General features: G+C 40.7%; 2 protein-coding genes across 2 annotated transcripts; one reads left to right on the top strand and one right to left on the bottom strand.

Moving 5' to 3' along the window:
* The first annotated feature begins 280 nt into the window (after positions 1-280).
* Positions 281-13,581, top strand: Irgm (immunity related GTPase M). The gene is made up of 2 exons (XM_075968602.1): positions 281-474; positions 8,753-13,581. Exon 2 carries the CDS (start codon positions 8,774-8,776, stop codon positions 10,103-10,105), a length of 1,332 nt encoding a protein of 443 aa, XP_075824717.1. The 5' UTR covers positions 281-474; positions 8,753-8,773; the 3' UTR covers positions 10,106-13,581.
* Positions 13,582-16,026: 2,445 nt separating this feature from the next.
* Positions 16,027-22,524, bottom strand: LOC142847685 (interferon-inducible GTPase 1-like). Its single transcript, XM_075968608.1, has 2 exons — positions 22,288-22,524; positions 16,027-18,554 (listed from the first exon to the last, which is right to left on the bottom strand). Exon 2 carries the CDS (start codon positions 18,533-18,535, stop codon positions 17,309-17,311), a length of 1,227 nt encoding a protein of 408 aa, XP_075824723.1. The 5' UTR covers positions 18,536-18,554; positions 22,288-22,524; the 3' UTR covers positions 16,027-17,308.
* Between the last annotated feature and the right edge of the window lie 468 nt (positions 22,525-22,992).

Here is a 22,992-nt window from a genome sequence, read left to right as displayed (position 1 = left end):
GTGTGCTGTGTGACTTCAGTTCAGGCTGTATTTGTGGAGTCAAGGATCCCAAAAGTTATCTTTCAAGGGTTGTGTTCCAGCCTGGTTAGTCAGCTGCTTCTCCGTGCTCTCCCTCCATTTCCAAGCCCCACATTTCACACCTGTACTATTTTAGGACTGTCCAGACTTGTCTGCCAAGAAACAAAGGTTTAATAGAATGAAGCACAGCTGGTCACTTTAGTTTCATTTTCCTTTTCTTGGAAATGCAGCAGGTCTGAAAGCTACTGACCCGTGCTCCTCTGTAATTGGCCAGCACACATTGAGAGGGAGGGGCAGGACCCTGGAGAGAGTGTGAATCCTGCTAAGCTGTCAGAAACCTGCTGCTTTCCACTGAGGAAGGAGGGGTTAGTTCATGGGAAGAGACTGCAGCACAGTGGACAGTGGTTTCTGCAGCTGAACTACAGTGAGCGCACACACTGGACTCGGGATTCTCTGGTAAGTGGACAGGGGCACTCAGATCTAACTTGTAACCCTCACCATCTCTCTTCTCTAAAGAGCTGACAGGTATCAAGACATTTTGAAACATGCCCTGAGAGTGGGGATCCCCAGCTTGGAAGCTGGGGTGTTTTGGTGGGAAATGGGCAGAACTGCCTTGTGGATACTCTTTGCTAATCATACAAGTTGAGGGACCTTAAGGTAATGATCTGGATGTTGTTTCAGTAAATGTATGCAGTTGTTTTGGCTTGTTTCTTGTTACTTTCTTTAAAATGGTTGTAAATGGATGTTTCAGGTAATGGAAAATATCTGCAGTGTGCAGGAGGTTCGTTGTATCTTACTCTCATCTTGCGTCCTGGAAAAGAGTCAACATTTAATTCCTCATACCCTGAGGTCTCTGGCCTGTGGAGAAGAGGTCTCTCTGCACACTGCTTCTGCTGAAGCAGGCTGTGGAAATCTATACCTGAAGAATCTTGTTCATTGTGGTTTTCTTTATTGTAAAGCAGGAGTGTTAAGATCTTCTCTCCATCTGTGAGAACATGAGCTGTGTCAGGATGCGGTGACAGCTGTCATTTATGCAGCCGTCCTTTGTAATGTTTGCTGTGTCACTGCCTTCTCGTTCCGTGTTCATATTCAGTGGAAAGTGTGTGTGTGTGTGTGTGTGTGTGTGTGTGTGTGTGTGTGTGTGTGTGCGCGCACACATCTGTGTGTCTGGGTGTATCTGTGTCTGTCTGTCTGTATATCTGTATGTGTGTGTCCATCAGTTAGTCTATGTATGTGTGCCTCTGTCCGTCTGTCTGTCTGTTAATCTGTGTATGAGTGTGTGTCTGTATCTATATGTTTGTCTTTGTGTGTGTCTGTCTATATATGCATGTGTGTGCCTGTGCCTGAATGTGTGTCTGTGTGTCTGTCTGTGTATTTGTCTGTGTGTCTGTCTGTCTGTGTATGTGTCTGTGTCTGTATGTGTACGTGTATGTGTGTGTGTGCACGTGCTTGCTTGCTCACACATACTTGGTATGGTCTGTCACTGTGTGGTGCAGGGTGCATATTTGGGGTTTAAGTAAAGGCTGGTGAGCTACAGCAACAGATTTTTTTGGTTTATTTTTTTATTTTATTCACCTTATTATATATCTCTATGCTCATGAACACCCACATACATGTTGACTCGCTCACATGGGTTTATCTTTGTCTGACACATTCAATTCATTAGCACTATTATAATTGGCCAACTATGATGCTGATTAACATTGATCTATAATTTTATCACCATCTGTTTCTATTGTTTGGTTTTCTCTTCCCTTTATGTGGTTCGATATTCAGTGTGGATGATCTGGGAAGCAGTTCTGTCTGTCTGCCCCTTTTGATTCCAACTTTCTAACACACTTGCGCTGTTACTTCCTATTTGCTTGTTATTGGTTGCTTGGTTGCTTGTTTGGTTGGTTGGTTGGTTTTTGAGACTTGGCTTCCCCTCTCTGCGGTCACAGGGTGTGCTTGGCCATGACTGTCTTCATTTTCTTACACTGGATGCTTGAGATTTTAACCCAAGTCCTTATGCTTGCACAGCAAGCAGGCTTCTCCACTAAGCTAAATTCCTCCAGCCTTTATCCTAAAGCCTCTAATTTGGGTAATTATTTGTATTCTTTTAAGGTTCATCAGTTAAAGGGATTTCAATTGGGTTTTTGTTTGCTAGTTTCTTTATTCCTGCTACTTTGGGCTTATTCCTGTTCCCTTTTATAATGTAGATTCAAGTTACATTTCTTACTGTATTTGTTTTTTCATTCTTTTGCTCTTTGAGCCTTCAGTTATACTCATAGAAAAATTTCTGAGTCACATTTTTGATTGCTGGTGCCTGTGTTTCTAACAAAGACTGTCTCTTCCTTCTTCAGCCTATTATCTCTTTGTCCTCATACCCTAAGCTCACTGTGCTCCAGTCTACACTTTACACACATACCCTAAGCTCACTGTGCTCCAGTCTACACTTTTACACACATACCCTAAGCTCACTGTGCTCCAGTCTACACTTTACACACATACCCTAAGCGCACTGTACTCCAGTCTACACTTTACACACATACCCTAAGCTCACTGTGCTCCATTCCATACTTTACACACATACCCTAAGCGCACTGTACTCCAGTCTACACTTTACACACATACCATAAGCTCGCTGTGCTCCAGTCTACACTTTACACACATACCCTAAGCTTACTGTGCTCCAGTCTACACTTTACACACATACCCTAAGCGCACTGTACTCCAGTCTACACTTTACACACATACCCTAAGCTCGCTGTGCTCCATTCTATACTTTACACACATACCCTAAGCTCACTGTGCTCCATTCCATACTTTACACACATACCCTAAGCTAGCTGTGCACACTCAACAATTCCAGTGTTCTATATTTTCCTGTTAGTACTCATGCTTGCAACAGGTGCTACATCGACCTCTAGATAGGTTGGGGTTTTTATTTAATTTTTCAGAATTTTATACATGAGTCTTGTTCTTATGTGGTTTATACCTCTTATTCTCTCCCTTCCAAATCACCCTACATCATCCAATACTTCCTCTCAAATTCACAATCTCTTCTTCTGTTATTAACACCCATGCATGTGCAGACACACACACACACATACACACACACACACATACACACACACACACAAACACACACACACACACACACACCTGCTGAATTCATTTAGTGCTGCTCATATGTCCATGTGGTTAGGACTGGCCACTTTGGATTGGATAATCTATTAGTGGATTTATTGCTAGAGAAAATTGATTCTCCCCTTTTCAATAGCCATTGGTTTTACTTGTAGCTATTCTTCTAGAGATGAGATTTTGAGAAGTTTCTCCCATCCACATTGATATGTCAACTGATGTCACTATGCAGCTCTTGCTTAGGCAGCCATATACTTGAGGTTTCCTGGCTACAGCATCCTTTCCATGTCTAAAGGAGAATATTTGCAGCTGATGTCCTGATGTTCTGACTCTTACAATCTTTCCACCTCTACTTCTGTGATTTTCCCTGAGCCTGGGTGTAAAGCTTACATTGTAGATGTATCAGTTGGGGTTCAGTACCCAGAGTCACCCCTTCTCTGTGTGGGAACCAGGCATGGGCCTCTGTACCACTCCTTGACATATAGTCAAAGGACCCTATGCCCTACTGACAAGACACCATTTATTTATTCTCTTATTTGTGGATTCTAACTGAGAACCTTTAGATTTGAGGATATAATCTGAGATAATTACAGAAGCAATGAAAGAAGACAAGGGCCATAGGGAAGGAGAGGATAGCAGAATTCCCTTATGCTATGAAGATGGAAAAGGGGAAGTAGGAGGAGCTGTAGCTGCGGGCAAGATGATATGGAGGAGAGGAAAGACTGAAAGAGAAATAACACTAAGGCTGTTGAAAGCCATGGGGAAATATATTATTTTATAAACCTACTTTAGAATACATATATGATATATACATATAAATAAAAATGCATATGTTTTAAAGGAATCATGCAGCATTGAGTAATAAGGCTCCCCCACAAGAACTAAAGACCATCTAATGAAAATCCCAGTCTTGGGCATGGGAAACCTTTCTTTGTCTTATAAATCAGAGGGTCCAGCAATGCACCAAAACAACAAAGGCCATTTCCATTGCCCTTGGGGGCCTCCCGGAACTTGAAGACAAGGCCCTATTACTGAATACACCTTGGACACAGGACTTGGAGGAATCCACCTGGAATTGGTCTGGAAGCCTCCTCACTGAAACTGGCTCTCCCAGTAGCAGCTGCTGTGCAAGCTGCCAAGGGAGAAAAGCAAACAACAGGCCTAACTCCACTGCGGCATGATGAAAAGGAAACGAAACTGACCTTTGGTGTCATTTAGCCAAGGGAGAGCTGGTTTGTCAGGAGAGATCTGCGTTCTCCTCTGACCTGGTCCCTTGAACAAGGGCTATCACCTTTGTTCATCAGCACAGCAAATATGGTACCAAGGGGGAACGAGGGACAATCAGTCTTTTACAGAGCCTCGCAAGGGAAGAGATTGTTCTTTGGCCTTATTAACTCATAACAGCACACAATTTCACAATCAGATGCTATCAGTCTGTACCCATATGTCACTTTCAACATTTTACTTGAAGGGGAACACTTTTCAGGACCTCACTGTTTTCAGCAAATGTGCTTAGGTCCAGCCACTGCACTTTATGTATACATCCGTTGTCCTGAATTAGAGGTGTGAATGGTAACAAAAGAAAAACAAGGAACATGGTCCATCAGGGCGTCCAAAACATAGTAAGATTGATTACATTGTTTTCTTTAAAGGGCAGCTGTTTCTGACTCAGTATGTAAGAAGAATGAGTGCATAGTTTAAATGTTTTCAAAGCACATTATTAACTTGGTTAAAGGTTGGGTGAAAGTTTGATTTGTAAAGACAAGCTTCAAACAGCATTTCCCAGAAAAACCATTCCCACACAGCTATAAAGCCCATGAACCACAATGACCAGCCCAGAAAGATGTCTCTTATGGGGCAATGGTGACACTTCATATTGTGGGTAATTAACGGCATCTAATTGAACTAAGTCCCATTCTATAGAAAGAAATTTATGCCTACTTTAAACCTAGACAATTATCCATAATTGGAGAGGTCATAGACACTAGAGAAGCACCTGTTACTGCATCTTTCTAAATCATTGTAGCTTTGATTGTATTGGAAATTCTTGTCTTCATAACCACAGATAAATGTAGCTCTCACTCCTCATCACAGAACCTTCTTTCACATTTAAATCCATTTAGAATTTCATACATGAGGAATTTATACATGACTATTTTTATCAATTCTATCCCTCTCTTTTTCCCTTTCAAACTCACCCTGTGTCCTCCCCAATTCATGACTTCTTTTATTATTGTTGTTGTATATACAGACATAAGTATATATACATAGACAACTGACTGGGTCCTTTTAATGTTGTTTGTATGTATTCAAGGGTGACCTCTTGGAATTGGATTCATCCAATGAGGGATAAGTTCCTAGAATGAATACAGGACATACTGTTTTCAACACAAATATATCAAATCCCATCCATAATGAGAGAATGGACAAAACAGACAGTCCCCAAAAGAAGAAAAAAATGCTCAAAAAATGCATGATAATAATCTTCAAAATCTTTAGTCCAAGAAAATGCAAATCAGAAACAACAGTGAGGAACTGGAGAGATGGTGCAGTGGCTAAGAGAGCTTGCTCCATAACTATGATGACATAATTATGATGACATCCCAGCAAGCATGGGAAGAGCTGGGCAGATCAGCACTGAGAGGATCCCGAGACAAGAGGATTTCTCTGGCTTGATTATTTCCTCACTAGGACAGAAGTAAGCTCCAGATTCAGGGAAGCCCTGTTTCAGAGGAATAGGCACCAAGTGGTGGCAGAGAAGAAATTTCTTCTAACTTCTGCACACATAGTCACCCAGCAACACACACATGCTATTCCCCCTCAAATCATAAATCAATACAGATAACTCTTAAAACACAAACTCCATTGAAATTCTATTTCACCCCCAGGAAAAATAGCTATTAATCAATAAGGGTAAAATAACACAAATTTTGGAGAGGAGGGAGGTGAAAGGGGAAGGAACACCTAAATATTGTTTATTGATGGGAATACAGGAATGTAAATGTTAGTTTCTTTACAATGAACAATTATAATAGTGGTTTCCCAACAAAGTAAAAAGAGAAATGCTTACACACTTCTACATGCAAATATCTAGCTTTCCCAGATCATTTCCTGAAAATACTACCTTTTCTCTTGTGTATATTTTTGATGCCTCTGTCAAACATTCCACGGTTGGGTTTGTTTCTGATTTCTCTATCCAGTTCCCTGACCTGAATTTCTGTGGGTGGGTGGGTGGGTGGGTTGCTTGATTGCTTGCTTTACCAATTATCAGGCTGCTACTTGTCAGTGTGGCTGTATTCTGGGCTGTCCACAGGTGTTATGATGCAGCCACAATCACTCTTGATTCATGACTGCTGTGGGGCTTCTGTCCATCTGTGTGGACTTTAGACTTGGTATTTCTCTCCCGTGAAGAATGGAACTGTAATTGTTATGCATTGCCGTGTATCCAAAGATCAGTTTTAGTGATACAGCAGTTTCCACCGTACTAATTCTCCCACTTTATGAGCACAGAAGGACTTTCCATATTCTAATGTCTTCTTCAATTCCTTTCTTCAATGTTCCAAGTTTTTATTGTAAATTATGTTTATGCCCTGGTATTTATATTTTAGTTACTTTCGTGGGATTTCTCCTCCTCCCTAATTTATTTCTTAGGAAGCTTGTTACTGGCATATAGACTAGCTACTGATTTTTGTGTTGATTTAGTATTCTGCTACTTTGTTGAAAGTGTTCACCACTATTTTCTATTTAAGTTTGTTTTTTTTTCTTGATGTACTAGAACACTGGCTAAAAGCAACTTGGGGAGGAAAAGGTTTATTTGGCTGGCATATCTAGGTCACAGTCCATTGAGAGAAGTCAAATCTGAGGCAGAAGCCTGGAGGCAGGAGCCTGGAGGAAGGAACCTAGAAGTAGGAACTGAAGCAGAGGCCGTTAGAGGAGCTGCTTACTGGGTTGCTCCCACCACTACCACCACCACCATGCACCAAACCCATTTTTCTCATCTTCCATAAAAATCTATTCAAAAGGATCAAAGACCTCAGTGTATAACGTTGACTGGATGTGGACCAACATGTAGGTAAGTTTATAAGTCTATAGCTATATGTGTCCACATCCAGCCAGGCTTATGCAGTATTGGGGATTGAACCCAGGGCCTTTTTCATGCTAGGAACATTCCAACAACTGAGCTACTCTCCAGTGCACAGGTAGATGATTTTTATGAAGTAAAGTATGAAAATAAAACAGAGCTAAATAATAGTTTGAGCACACTGAAATATTACATTGAGTAAATGTTTTTTAACATGGACTTTAATAATGAAGAAGGTTTGTATTATTATTGCAAGTTTTCATTATTCACAGAGGTGAAAAAGACACAAAGAAAGAAAAATCAATGAAAATTAATATGTCAACTAAATCAAATAGATGAAAGTAAAAGTATAAACTGAGGGTTTATGTGACTGCTGATACAATTTGACATTGACTAAACATTGATGATGATTACTATTTGCTTCTCAGTTTGAAAGATTATACTTATGTTAGTTAAAATTCCCCACATTTTGAAGGCACATATTGAAGGATGAAAGAACACCTTGGACTGGCCTGGAAGACTCTAGTCAAATTAGATGCAATACGGTCACTCTCATTTCTAAAGTAGTTGAAGCTAGCTAATGGGCATGTGCAGATGTGTAGAGAGAAGTTTCTGTCCTGTTTGGTCCCTCAGCTGTTCAGTCCCCAAAAAACACACAGCAGCTTATATTAATTATAAACTGGTTGTCCTATTAGCCCAGATTTATTATAAATTAAATTATCCCTTAATTCTTACCTATGTTTAGCCACCTGGCTTGGCACCTTACTCAGGGCAACATTCTCATCTTGCTTCTTCACTGTCTGACTGGTAACTGCACGCTGACTCCTCCCTCTTCCCAGAATTCTCCTAGTCTGGCTGCCTTGCCTAAACTTCCTTCCTAGATACTGGCCAATCGATGTTTTATTAAATCAATACAAGTGACAAATCTTTACAGGGTACCAGACCATTATCCCACAGCACTTCCCCTTTTCTCCTTTCAAAAACAAGATCATATCTATAAGAGCAGAACAGTCAGCCACTGGCTTTTACCTCTACCTCAGTCTGAAATGGCGATCCTGCCTCCAGGAATCTCAGAATGAGACTGAGCCTGATAGCTGTCTCCACCATTTTATAATCCTCTTCAGGGCTAAGATTAAAGGTGTGCACACTGGGATTAAAGGCATGTACCGCCTTGTTTCTATAGCAACTACTGTGGCTACTGGGATTTAAGGTGTGTGTTACCACTGCCTGGTCTGTAAACCTGACCACTGAGGCTATTTTACTTTCTGATCTTCAGGCAAGCTTTATTTATTAAAATACAAATGAAATTCCTTAACACAGATGATTATATGAATACTCTTACTTTCATAGAGTTTTAAATTTTCCATCGTAAAAGACTCAACGGAGAGCAAGTAGAAATACATAAGGACTAGTCCATATCAGAAGGTGATAGGCATCTGTCTGGAGGACACAGTGCTTGAAGAGGGCAAAGCACAAAGTCATCCATCTGGCATCAACCTATCCCAACTTACTCTCCCTTCTTCCTTTCAGGGCCTTTATTTGCTTACTACCATGAATCAGCTGCTCTCTGACGCATCTAAGGATGAAGACGTGTGCAAATACTTTAAGATGATTAAGGAAGAAAACAGAATCATTTCTCAGAAAACCATCACTTCAATTGAGTTACGCCTGGCACAAAGAAACATTCAGAAGACAAATAATGTAATTACTGATTCATTAAGAGAAATTAGCAGTACCTCACTCAATATTGCTGTAATAGGAGAGTCTGGAACTGGGAAGTCCAGTTTCATCAATGCCTTTAGAGGGATTGGACATGAAGAGGAAAATTCAGCTCCAATTGGTGTGGTGGAGACAACCATGAGGAGAACTCCATACAAACACCCCAATATTCCCAATGTGGTTATTTGGGACCTACCTGGGATTGGAACCACAAAATTCCCACCCAAAGATTATCTGGAGAAAATGAAATTCAACGAGTATGATTTCTTCATCATTGTTTCCGCCACACGCTTTAAGAAAAATGATATAGACCTCGCCAAAGCAGTCAGCATGATGAAGAAGGATTTCTACTTCGTGAGAACCAAGGTGGATATAGATTTAGAAACTGAGAAAGGATGCAAACATGCCTTTGGCAGAGAAAACTTACTGCAGCAGATACAACGCCATTGTGTCGATACCTTTAAGAAAAACAACCTGCATGTACCACCGATCTTCTTGATCTCTAACAAAAATTCATCTGACTATGATTTCCCAATCCTGAAGGACATGCTAAAAAACAAACTTTCTACTCCCACACTTCCAAACTTTATGTATTCTTCACTGAGTAAGGCTGAGGCAGTCATTGAAAGAAAGCGTGAGTCGATGCACCAGTTTATCTGGCTAGAAACCATAAAGAATGAAGCTTGGACAAGTCTTTCTGTAAAGGACATCCTCAAGGACAGTGATATGGAGAAGTTGAAGGTAATTTTAAACCACTATCGAAAGCTCTTTGGAGTTGATGATGAAACCTTGAAACTCATGGCAAAGGATTCCCAATTGCCTGTTGAAAAACTGAAAAAAGTCACTAAATCTCCTTATTTGTTGGAAACTAAGAAAAGAGAAACATTAGAAGGAAAACTTTTGAAATATTTGGAGAGATTTGCCTCAGCCAATGGTGGGCTCTTGGCTACAGGTCTCTACTTTAGGAAAACCTTTTACTTACAACTTCTTCTCCTTGACACAGTGGCTGAAGATGCCAAAGTTGTCCTTAGAGAGACATACTCAAAAATTAGTTCAAACTCACATCACCCACAGCTACTGACCATGGACAGGTGTTACTCTTTCCTCATGTCCTTGACAGGATTTGTGGTTGTATGTTTTGTTTTGTCTTATCTTAGACTTTGAACATGAATGAGGTGTAATATCCAAATAATTTTTTTAATATTCAGATTATTTTAATCTTACTATATAATAACACAAATATGTAATTTTTAAACATATTAACATGAGTTAATTCTACAATAGCCTGTTTATTCAATTACTTTTAAGGCTAAGGCTCCAACCCAGGCCTTGTAGATGCTAGGCAAGCATTTTATCACTAAACTATGCATCTCACCTTGTGAAAGCTTTTAGATTTAAGTAAGACAATTGTCTGACTATTCTGAAATTCTGAACTTATATAATTTAATTGCCGTATCTGCTCATCTAACAAAAAATGATAGGATGTAGATTACATATTGTTATTGTTCTGGCAAATAATATAAATGAAATAAGTTCTTCAATGTTCAACATAATCATATGTAACAAACCAATTGTCACACATTTTTAATATGTTACTAGTAAGTCATAATTAATTTGAATCCCTACGACATCAACTTGTATTGGGGAACACTCAGACCCTTCGTTTCCCTTCCTGATTACCGTAACCCTCCCTAATAATGTGGTAAAAACATGTGAAGGCTGGGTTTTGTTGTTGCTCTTGCTTGTTTTTATAAGATTTTTCTGTACTTCCTTAAGACCCCATTGATTTCTATAAAACTGCTTTGCAAGTACTCCTGATTTTACCCTTAAGAGAGCCCTAGGAAATGAACTCAGCGTTGCTCTCTTTAACCGGCCCAGAGAGGCAGTCTCTTGCCAGGTCTCAGGTACATCACAATAAAGACCAAGTTGTTTCAAATTTGGCTCAGAATGGTGATACTGGTCTCATTCTCACCCAGTGTGGTTCACATTGTAGGGGCATGGCTTGGTCTGTTCCAAAAGGGGGAAATTTTTGTAATGAAGCCACACAAACAGAAGAAAGTAGAAATAAATGCAAATCAACTGTATTAAAAAGCTGTAAAGAGAAGCATCAACTCAAAAAGAAAACACATCAAAATAACATCCAATCTCTAACTAGCAACCCTAAGTGACAGGGAAGTGTGGGGTGGTGAATCTAAAGCCCTAAATGTCAATCATCGCAGTTAATGTCACTATATCCACAAAGCTATCTTTTAAAATTGACAGAAAAATAAGAACATTTTAAGACAAGCACATATTCTGAGAGTTATGACTAGTAATCTAGTACTAATCTAGTACATACCTAAATGAATACTGTATGCAAAGGAAGAAAAGGACAGTCTCAGTCGTGACATCACAGGAAAGAAAGCAATCCATGAGAGAATAATGAACGGGGGAGGAATCAGAAAGACTGCATCTTGTCCAGCACAGTGAACCTGCAAACAATGGGATGTGGGGGAGGACATCTATTCAACCAGAAGAATAACCAAGATGACAAAATTTAGCAAACCTCTCTCAATGGTTATCTTCAATGTAAATGACATCAAAGGTAAAAGAATGAAGAAGCACTGACTGGATTAAAAACAAACATAAAACTTGAAACACTTAAGGGTCCATGTTCTCTCAACTAATATGAGATATGAATATTCACACCACCTCACACTGAGCACAACCAAAAGCCCTGAATAGAATGCAGAGCACCTGACTGAGGCTCTGAGAGAAGGGAGCAGTGGGGTGTCCAGCCCTAAGTGGAACATCTCTACCATATCCCCCGGTCTTAGGGTTTCTCTTACTGTGAAGAGACACCATGACCATGGCAACTCTTATAAAGGAAAACATTTAATTGGGGTGGCTTATAGTTTCAGAGGTTTAGTCCATTATCACCATGGTGGGACATAAAGGTGTGCAGGCAGACATGGTGCTGGAGAAGGAGTTGAGAGTTCTACATCTCGATCTACAGACAACAAGAAGCTGTCTGTGTGTAGCTTGAGCATAAGATATCTCAAAGCTTGACCCCACTCCAGTGACACACTTTCTCCAACAAGGCCACAGCTCCTGATAGTGCCACTCCCTATGAGCTTATGGGGACCAATTACTTTCAAACCCCCACATACTTCCATTCACGTGGCTCAGGGAGCACCAGAGAAGAGGCAAAAAAATATTATCAATATTTTCTTAATGCATCACTCATTACAGATTTAGCACCCAAATGTCTCCTTTTGTCAGATAACACTCAATACACCCGATGGTTTCCTGAGAAATAATTTTATTCTCTGCCTTAAATTTCTTAAAATATGCAGTGAAGCTGGAGTCGAAATCTTCATGGTCTTCATCCTTAGATGCATCAGAGAAGAATGGCCTCATGACTGTTAGTAAATCAGGGCACTGAAAGGAAGAATGTAGAGTGAGTTCCAAGAGAACAGAGGTGTGCTTAGTGCTGTGTTCTCTATGCTGCAGACTCAGTTATCTTCTGATGCTGACCAGTTCCACAAGATTGTGCTGGTTATGTTTTGTCAACAAGAAGAACTCTGTATCCTATCATAGGTATATGTACTCATTCATGTTCATTCTGACCATATTTACCATAGTCAAGTAATAGAAAGTAAATTGAAGCCCATCAGTTAATGAATATTATTCAGTGGTAAAAAACAACAATACAATTGTGAAATCCTCGAGCAAATGGATGTATCTTCATTGCATGTTGAGTGATGTAACCCACACTTAGAAAAGCAAGTACCTAATTTTTTTAAAGTCATATATAAATCCTAGTTTTGGAATTTTAGATTTGAGGCATTCACTTGGAATAACGGTAGACTCCAGGAAACTGGAAAGGAGTCACTGCACAAAGGAAAGAAAGATCTTAATGGAGGGTATTGTGGTTTATTTTAAAGTCAACGTGGCACAAACCCTCACCTGAAAAAGTGTCTTAATTGCCTTAGTTGATGGTAGAAGACCCACCCAGATGCAAAGGGAAAGGCAGGGGGCAATCACTTGCCTTGTACTGGCTTGGCCTTCCTTATTGCTGCTGGTTGTTTTACACTGTCTCTGCTGCTGGCTCCCTTACTGATACCAGAACAAGTGTTTCCAGGCTTCCACCCTGGCCTCATCATCAGGAAACTTTCAGAATTTCAGCTCCAGATTGGGATTGTGGAGCTACCCTTGAGCAACTATGGGGTTGTTGTCCTGACTAGTGAGAGACAGTCAATGTGGGACGACCCTAACTGCTTGAGGCATGCCCCAAGTGTGGAACAACTAGCAATTTCTCAGCCTCTCAGCTGTGATCATGTGTTGATGCTATTACAATGTAAGCTATCTTCATATATTATTCTATATATTATACATGAATTAGACATCTAGTCATTCCTTTGATTCTCTGATGGGGGAAACTTTGCTAACCAATCATCTTTAAGAGGTGGAGCCAAGTTAGGGTATGGCTTTCAGAGAACCAGAGAAAAAATGGACAGGGACCAGGTGATCTCTCTGTGTGTGGTTCCCCCGTGGCACAGCTAAGCTTGGACTTCCCGTTCCTGTTTTGTGAGTTTTCCCCTTATAATAAATAAAAATATAATTGTTTTATCCTTTAGCTAGCATGGTTATTTCCCGAATTGAGCTGACTTCTACAATTCTCTTCTTCTATAGAATTCTGAATAATACAGAGGAGATTAGTAGAACACAAGGGGTATGAAGAAGGAAAGGAGAGTAATGGGGAAGAGGTCAGAGGGCAGGGCAGAGGAGGAGGGAGAGAGAGAAGGAATCACTAACTGAGCATGTCTGACAACACTGTACTGGATCCTACCTTTTATGTGTGCTTAAGGAGTTTAACTGGAGTTATTGTTTGCCGCAATGAGGGGATGATGCTTGTTCAAGAAGATAGAGTTTATTGTATTAGTTAGGGTTCTATAGAGTCACAGAACTTAGAATTAATCCCTCTTTATATATAAAAGGGGGGTTATTGGAATGACTTACAGGCTGCAGTCCAGCTAATCCAACAATGACTAGATGTGAAAGGAAACCCAAGAATCTAGAAGTTCATCGGTCCCACAAGGCTGAGGTCTCAGCTTGTCTTCTGAATATTCTGGAATCCCAACAAAAAGACTCCAATGCCAGTGAGGGAATGGATGGGCTGGCAAGGTGAGGGCAACCAGGGAAAGAGCAAAAGCTGCCTCCTTCTATGTCCTTATATATGCTGTCAGCAGGAAGCATGGACAGATTAAAATCTCTTGTCTTCCTACCTCAAAGGTCCATACTAGAAGGGAATTCACCCATTTTAACCCCAGCATAAAACCTCTCACAGATGTGCCCTCAATTTCTGGATTATACTTCATTCCAGATAGAGTCTAGAACTTGATTATTTCTAGAATGAAGTTCGCAACAAGAAGAGCTATTGGAGGTGTCAAACAGAACTCAGTGTCAGCTGTGTGATACCTGTCCCTCCGTTGTTGATCAGGAAGGTCCCAAGACCTCAAAACAATACAGGCTACTGCTTTCATTCTTCAATTCCCACCAGAATCTGATGGCAAGAATCTATTGATAAAGACACCGTATGCTTTGGTCATAGGACGTAGAAATATGTTGGCACCAACCAGAAAACTTCCTGTTTTGTGGCTAACATTCACAGTAGCCACGGTAGCCTGTGCTACTCAGGCTGTTGAGAAAGTCTTATGTGACTGAGGATTTGATCAAAGAACAATCCCAATGGGAAGAACACCTGCCCTGCTCTTCTGCGGAAATCTTGTTATCTAAGCCTTGATTACTTCCGCATGACCTCAAGACCCAAGGCCCAGCTATGCCCTGCCATTTTCTTATTTTATCCACTGGCTTTAAAGAGTCTAGTGACTGCCATGTCCCTTTATCCAAGGGTCCAGAGTCACTACTGCAGCAGGGCTCATCACTGTGGGTATGAAATGCTGTCCTTTGGACAAGTATGACTCATGTTGGAATAGAGTCCTGTTCTACCGAGTGTGAGTCTCTGGAGCATCTGTTTCCTGTTAGAGCCACGGCAGTGCTGTGCTCTGTTCCATAGGGACAGAGTTATTGCCACATCTATTCCCATGGAAATGAGCTATTGAGCCATATGTCTGAGTCACAGACCGTGGATATGTGATCTGTTTTCTCCTGAGCCTTAAGAGGGAATGTAGGCTTATGTCCTAGGTGCCACAGACCCTGAGGGCCATCATTTCACTGCCGCTCCAAACAGAACTGCCTTCAAACAGCCTAAAATGATGCTGTGGTTTACTCTGGGTCACAGTGGACCTGAACCTTTTCAAAACAGCCCTTCCTTACAGTGAGTCTTCAAAAGCTCAGTTGTATTGCACATAAAATTCATACTAACAACACACCCAGAAAAGTTTTTTTTAAGAATTTAGTTTTTCATTTCTCCTAAAATGTATTGTCCATGTTCTTTGTTATAAGCAAACACAAACAATCCCAAATGAAGGGCAAAGCCTGTCTAATGCAGGTTCCTCCTCAGCTGTACTGAGGCCTTCATTGCTAGAAGAATGATTGACAATGGGAAGAAAAGAAATGTGGCAGATATATGGGAACCTGTATTAATCTACCAGATATGATGGTGGCTTTGACCAGCGAGACTTCGACGTGAACAATCATAGGGAAATAAGAATTTATTTAAATAAGAAATAAGAATTGCCAGAGTCCTGGGCTTAGAGGAATGAGCCCCATTGCCTCACTTGCAAGAGGGATTCTCAATTGAGGGATTCCTTTAATCAGATTGGCTTGTGGGAATATCTGTGGGGGATTTACTTGATTGATAAATAATGTAAGAGGATATAGCCCACTGTGGTGAGTGCCATCCCTAGGAATGTGGTCCTGGGGCATGTGAGAAAATAGAGTGAACAAGCCATGGAGAGCAAGTCAGTAAGCAGTGTTCCCGCCCAGTCTCTACTTCAGTTCCTTGGCTTCTTTTGATGATAGACTGTAACCTGCCAGCCAACTAAATACTTTCCTCCCTCAGGGTGACTTAGTTAGTGTTTCTGCTGTATTTGGGGGCATGAACTTGGGAGAGTGGGGCTTAAAAATGAGGTGGTCTAAAGTTTCATGCAATAACCAACTTTATTCAGGGAATCAGACAATTTATATTCTGAGTGCATTTTGTGGATAAAGCATGATCATGTGAACAAAGCTCACTTGAGTTCAAGTTATGATCAATCACAAAGGCAAGCTCACCTGGGTTTAGGCAGTATAGAGTCAGGAGGACGACTTCTGTTTGGAAACATCATCCTGAATACTAGAGGTAAGACGACGGGTAATCTACAGTAAGACCCATTCCTGTTTATTCCACCTCAGAGGGGCATGGCAGCGCATTCCACGAAAAAAATCCATGCTATGGAAGAACAGAATTACAAAAAACTTGTATGTAAATATGTAAATTTTATGATTGCTTTAGCCAGGTGATTTTGTCTTTTTTGTCTTTGTCCTGGAGTTTTCTCACAAGCTCTCAGGAATCTCCGCACACAGCTTCCTTCACTGACTGTGTATCAAGAGCTAGTGTTTAATCCCATCAACAGAATTACAAACTAAGACAATGTACAGACTACTCGTTAACCTTGAGGAGAGCTTCATGAAACTTTTATGTTTCCATACTTTAAGACTTGAGATTTTATTCCCTTCCTGAATCTTATTTTATTTTATATTTAAAATGTATCCCTGTATACATGTTTACATGTGTGCGGACATGACAGGCTTATGTTGGGTCTCCTGCTAAGTTACTTTCTACCCTTTTCTTCAACGCAGTTTCTCTCAATTGAATCAAAAGCTTGTAGATCTACACAGCCTAGCAAGCCAACCTGCTCCATGATTGCACTGTTTCTGCATTCTGAGTGTGGAAGTACAAGGCAGCTGCCACACACACTGAACTTCTATATCGGTTCTGGCAATTGAGCTCTGGTCCTCATACATGCATGGCAAGTGCCTCCAGCTTCCTGAGATGCCATTAGAATGTCTGATTAGCTGATTAGGAGGAATTAGCTACAAAGCACTTATTCATATCTTTTGTGTGTGCTTGAATATTTTGGGTCATATTCTGCAACATAAACAAATGTAACACATCTTTGTCCAGATAAAACAATTTTCCTCAACAGGTGGAGTTGAAGACAGAAAGGAGGGTAGAGAGGTGAAGAGGGATTGGGGTTGTGAGACTGTGACATAGTAAGAAGCAGGGTCCATATCTTTAGGTGTCTCCATGGTGATACTCGTTTCGCTAGAGTAAAAAAAAAATATGTCCGAAGAGGGAATTCATCTAATGACTTCTTGATAGTAATCATTTGCTCTTGTCATGGTCAGTAGCTGTGGATGAGGTGAGTTCAAACTACTTTCCTAAATTTGTCTAAGGAGAACTTTGGCGTCTTCAGTCACTGTATCAAGGAACAGAAATTGCAAGTAAAAGGTTTTCCTAAAGTAGAGACCCGTAGCCAAGGGCCCACCAGTAGCTGAGGAAAATCTCTCCAAATATTTCAAAAGCTTTTCTCCTAATGTTGTTTTTCCCTCAGTTTCCAACAAATAAGGGGATTTAATCATTTTTTTCAGTTGTTCAACAGGCACTTGGGAATCCTTAGCCATGACTTCCAGGGATGCATCGTCCACTCCAAAGAGGACTCGATAGTGGTTTAACTTCTCCTTCAGCTTCTCCACATCATCCCTGAGGATGCCCACTACAGGAACAGTAGCTAAAAGTGCATCCTTGCAGGCTTCCAACCAGATAGCCTGCTGCAGAGACTTGTGCTTTCTGTCAATGGCTGGTTCTGTGATATTAGCCAAGGAAAGCATAAAATTGTGGCGCTTTTGAGCAGGAAGATCCTTTACCAGGGTGTCCATCAGGACTGGAAAATCATAGTCAGATAAATTGCTGTTAGAAATCAAGAAAATCTGTGGAGCATCCATGTTATTCTGACTGAAGGTGTTCACACACATGCTTCTGATCTGCTGCAGGGTCTTTTCTCTGTCAAAGGTATGTGAATTGCATTTCTTCTCATTGTCTAAATCCAGGTCCACCTTGGTTCTCACAAAGTAATAATTCTTTTTCATAAATCTGATTGCTTTGGCAAGGTCTAGTTCAAGTTTTGTAAAACGTGTGGCAGAAACAATAATGAAGAAATCATACTCTTGGAAATTCACTTTCTCCAAATAATCTTTTGGTAGAAAATTCACAGTTTCAATGCCAGGCAGGTCCCATAAAGTCAAGGTTTGAATTTTGGGGTGTTTGTATGGAGTTCTCCTCATAGTTGTTGCTACCACCCCAACTTCAGCTGCACCTTCTTCTTCAGGTTCAACCCCCCTCAGGGCATTGATGAAGCTGGACTTCCCTGCTCCAGACTCTCCAGTGACAGCAATGGTTATTGGGACATTATCAATATTTTTTAAAGCATCCCTGATTACAGAGTTTGCTTCCTGAATGTTTCCTTTTGTTAGGTGTAACTCAATTGAATCGATGGTTTCTTGGGGAATGATTTTGCTTTCTGTGTTAATCTTAAAATATGCAGTAAAGCTGGACTCCAAATCTCCACAGTCTTCATTCTTAGATGTATCAGAGAATAACTGACCCATGAGTGTTGATAAAAAGGCCCTGAAAGAAAGTAGGGAGAATAATTTGCCAGAGATTCAAGATGTTCTTATGCTTAACATTGAGTTCTCTATGCTGCAGCCTCAGTTATGTTCTGATGCTGACCAGTTCCCATATATATTATGCTGATTATTTTCACCCAACAGGATATAAGCTGTAGTCCTTTTGGAGAAGAAAATCTCATTTGAGGAATAACCTCCATCAGATTGGACCGGGAGCAGTCTTAAGTGATATTTTCTTGATTGAGTATTGATGCGGAGCTACCAGTTCACTGTTGGTGGTACTACCCCTGAGCTGGTGGTCCTGGGTAAATTAAGGAAGCATTATCAAACTATGAGGAGCAAGAGAATAAACAATATTCTTCTTGAAGCACAATTAATAAAAACTCAGAGAGAGAAAATGGGTTTCAACATGAAGGCCAGAAGAGCAAAGCAGCCATGCACTGGCTCTTACCTCTACCTCAGTTTGAAATGGCGATCCTGCATCTAGGAATCTCAGAATGAGACTGTGTCAGAGAGATATCCTTCCATTTTATCATCCTCTCCAAGGCTGGGATTAAAGGCATGCACTGCCTGGTTTCTATGGCTACTAGTGTGGCTACTGGGATTTAAGGTGTGTGTTACCACTGCCTGGTCTGTAAGGCTGAACATTGAGGCTGTTATACTCTCTGATCTTCAGGTAAGCTTTATTTATTAAACTACAACTGAAATGCCACATCATCTCCTATTGATCCTGCCTATACTCCTGCTGAGCTTCTGCCCAGACGTCTCCAATCATAGACTGTTAGCAGAGTGTGTAAGTCCAAAAAAAAAAAAATTTTTTTTCTAGAAATTCTTTTGGTCACAGTGTTTATATATCATAAATAGAAAGGAAACTAGAACAAATTTATACTAACTCTCAATTAAACCCTTCATTATAGAAAAATATTACCTAAGTAAAGAAAACTAATATAAAATCTGCATGTGTCTTTTCGCCAGCATCATCAAGTAATCAAGTATAAAGTCATGAGTAAATCTGTCGCATCTAACTAGAGCTGGAATATTTGTATGAAATCTGACATTTCTTCTCCATCTGTGCACACTTCCCTCAGTGTGTGCTTTCAAATGAATAGAAATTTAACATACATCTAGCTTTATACACTGAAAAATAAATAACAACAAATGGCAATTGGCATCAGTGTTTAATCAATGACAAATCTCTCTAACAATCACACAAATCTGGTTTTGTCTGTGTTATTTTGTTTTCAGAACATTTCAGTAGGTTCAGCTACTGTGTTTTGCTGAAATAATTCTTACTTTGTCTAGATTTACTTGCCTTCTTTTCATGACAAGGAACTCATCTCCATGAAGAATATAAACTTAAAATACTATAAAACTTCTCTACCCTTAAACTCTGTGTTAAATTAATTTATCCAAAACAATATTTCCGTGTCCTCATGTCATCATTTAGATTCACTATTTTCTTCTAAATCTTTTATTTTATGAATGCAATCTAACTGTGCACTGCAGATGGAGCCCAATTGGTAGAGAGCTTTTCCAGCATGAATAAGGCCTTGAGTTCAATCCCCAGCACCTCATCCAAAGCAGGTGATTGTGGATCCCTATAATTCTGGTAGTGAGTTAGAGGCTAACCTGAGCTACTTGAGACCTTGTCTCAAAAGGGGGAAAAAAAGAGTACCAAGTATATTAAGAAGGCTCAGCAGGTAAATACACTTACTTCCAGGTCCTAGGACCCAAGTTTAATTGTTGGGTATTTAACGAGCTCAGATCCATATTTCAACCCTTTATTTTCCACAAGCCTGCCTATATGACCTCGCACAACAGCATGATGGACCTCATTGTCAGTAAAGGAAACAGCAAATCCCCATTGTCACCCTGGAGCCTCTTTCTATCTCTCCCACAGTTCACCCTCTTAGGCTCTATTTCCTAATCCACTTACAATTGATCATCCCTCCTCCTTTATCCTATGCAGACCTCCTCAATTCAAGCCTTGATTATGTCATTGATATTGCTATATTTCCTGGGATTGTTTCTGCAATAACATGCATGATCAAGCAGCCAGAGTTATCCTAGTGACACTGACGTCATACCATGTCAAGTCATTCTGTGAGGCACCACAAGGATTCCCATTTCAGTCAGGGACCATTCATTGGGTTTACAGTGCACATGCTCCATACATTATACCTTTGAATACTTATTGCATTTCTGGAGCCTCTGGTGTCTGGATTCCAGACCCCTGGTATCTTGGGCTGTCTTCTCATCTCATCACTTTGAACCTTGCAACTGCTTCTGTGTCTTTTTGTTCTCTCCCAGTAACCACATGGCTATTAATCACATTTCTCTAGGTCCTAGGCAGAATTCAGGATTTATATTCACATTGGGATGTACAAATACGCCTTCCTCTTATCATTTGCCATCCTTTCGTCATGTTTCAGTTTCTCCACAGCCCTTGTTGCTGCATAGTGTGTATTTGTCGTTCATTTGCTGTTATCCTCCCACAATATAATGAACCTCATGCATTATAAAGTGCTTTTGTCTTGCTCACTTCTTCACCATCAACACACAGATATATCACCAGGCTATTAAAGGGGGCTGTGAGGAAAACACTCGGGGTTTACTGTGAACACTTGTGTGCCTGTTCTGTAGTTCTAACTGCTCAGTGGGAACCTGAAGTCTTAGTAGATTCTTAAACAGTAGCTGACAACAGTCTGGAGAGAGCATAAAACCAGTATAATACAAAACACAGATGTCCTTAGAATCATACTGTATATGAGTACAAGTGCATACAGACTCACTGCACATACAGTCCCTGTGCAATCTACAAGACAAATGGCTACATCTGTGTAGGGAACCAGAGCTGCAGAACTTTGTTCAGTCTGACAAAGGATGGAAGGAGGTCAGTAAAGAAATTGTCCTGAAAAGGAAGCTAAACCTGGTTACATAAACACCATAGCCTGATTTACTTTTGACGGGGGGAGGGGGGATCACAGACAGAATGTCCCTGAAGCACACAGCTGTTCTATCTTTTCAGTTTTCCCTCTCATTCTGTCAGCTCCTGGATCTGTGACGCAGACTTCAGTGTGACAGTTGTCTGCAAGGTCTTTCCACCGAGTTTGAACACAGGGAACGAGAAGGCTGTGACACAGCAAGTATTAAAAAAGGAAACCTGCCTAAATGTCAGCTGTCACCAGATCCTGACACAGCTCATATTCCTCATAGATGGAGAGAAGATATCAGCACTCCTGCTTTATAATAAGGAAAAGCACAGTGAAGAAGATTCTTCAGGTAGAGATTTCCACAGTCAGTTACAGCAGAAGCAGTGTGCAGAGAGACCTCTTCTCCACAAGTTGGAGGCCTCGGGATGTAAGAAATTATATAGTTGACAATGAACTAGGGAGCAATTTGAGATGGGATACAATAAGCCTAATACACATGGCAGAAATATTCCATTACCTATTACAGCCATTTTCGGGAGAGGAGTATGAGACCAAACCAAACCAACTTAATGACTTATTACCAACACCAATATTGGGATCATTTCCTTCAGGTCTACTTCAACTTGAATGATTGGCTAAGAACATCTACAAACCTGTCCTGCCTGACTCCCACCAAAGCTCCTTAGCTTCCAAACTGAGGCCCCCCACTTTCAGGACATGTTTCTATATGTCCTGCTACCTGTCATATCTTTAGAGATGGTGAGGGTTCAGAGGTAGATCTGAATGCTGCTGTCCCCTTACCAGATTATCCTGTGTCCAGTGGATTTCCTCACTGGGTTCAGCTGCAGGAACCACGCTCCACTGTGCTACAATCTTTTCTCTTGTATCCCCTCTCTGCTTCCTCTGTGGGAAAGCTGCAGGTTCAAGGCAGCAGGGCGGGACTTATACACTCTTCTGACTTCTGCCCCTTCCCTCTCAGTGGGTTTTGACCAATCATCAAAGCGCATGGGTCTTGTTGTTTTTCTGAATCCCCTGCACTTCCAAGAAGAAGAAAGAGAAAGTGAAACTATTGGCTGTTTACCAATCTATTAGCTCTTCATTTCTTGGCAGCAAATTTTGGAAAGTCTAAAAATAATAACGGAGTGGAATGTGGCCTTTGGAAGCAGGGACAACATGGACAAGCAGCTGACTTAGATAGGCAGGAACACAACCCTTGAAAGGTAATTTTTATGATCACTGACTTCACAAATGCAACTTGAGCTGGTCACACAACACATTGTGCTGAGTCCTGTGCAGATGCCAATTTTTGTATCATTCAAGAAAATATTCATTTTCTCCCCTCTGACTATAATCCCAATTTCTCATGGTTGTAAATTCACATTCCTTAATTCTTGTTTTTCTCTATTCCCCTGTCTATGCTGCTATTCAGTCCAGCACGGGCTTGGCAGGTCTTACACCTGCTGTCACAACCATGGTGAGTTCGTATGTGGAGCTGTCGTGCTGTGT

This window comes from Microtus pennsylvanicus, chromosome 4 (genome assembly GCF_037038515.1).
Source record: "Microtus pennsylvanicus isolate mMicPen1 chromosome 4, mMicPen1.hap1, whole genome shotgun sequence".
NCBI classification, from domain to species: domain Eukaryota; kingdom Metazoa; phylum Chordata; class Mammalia; order Rodentia; family Cricetidae; genus Microtus; species Microtus pennsylvanicus.
Note: the sequence above shows the minus strand (reverse complement) of the source record. Positions and strands in the feature narration are given on the sequence as shown.

What these genes read in the sequence shown, in the direction of transcription:
- Irgm (XM_075968602.1), top strand. Translation starts at nt 8,774, where the DNA reads ATGAATCAGCTGCTCTCTGACGCATCTAAGGATGAAGACGTGTGCAAA.
- LOC142847685 (XM_075968608.1), bottom strand. Translation starts at nt 18,535, where the DNA reads ATGGGTCAGTTATTCTCTGATACATCTAAGAATGAAGACTGTGGAGAT.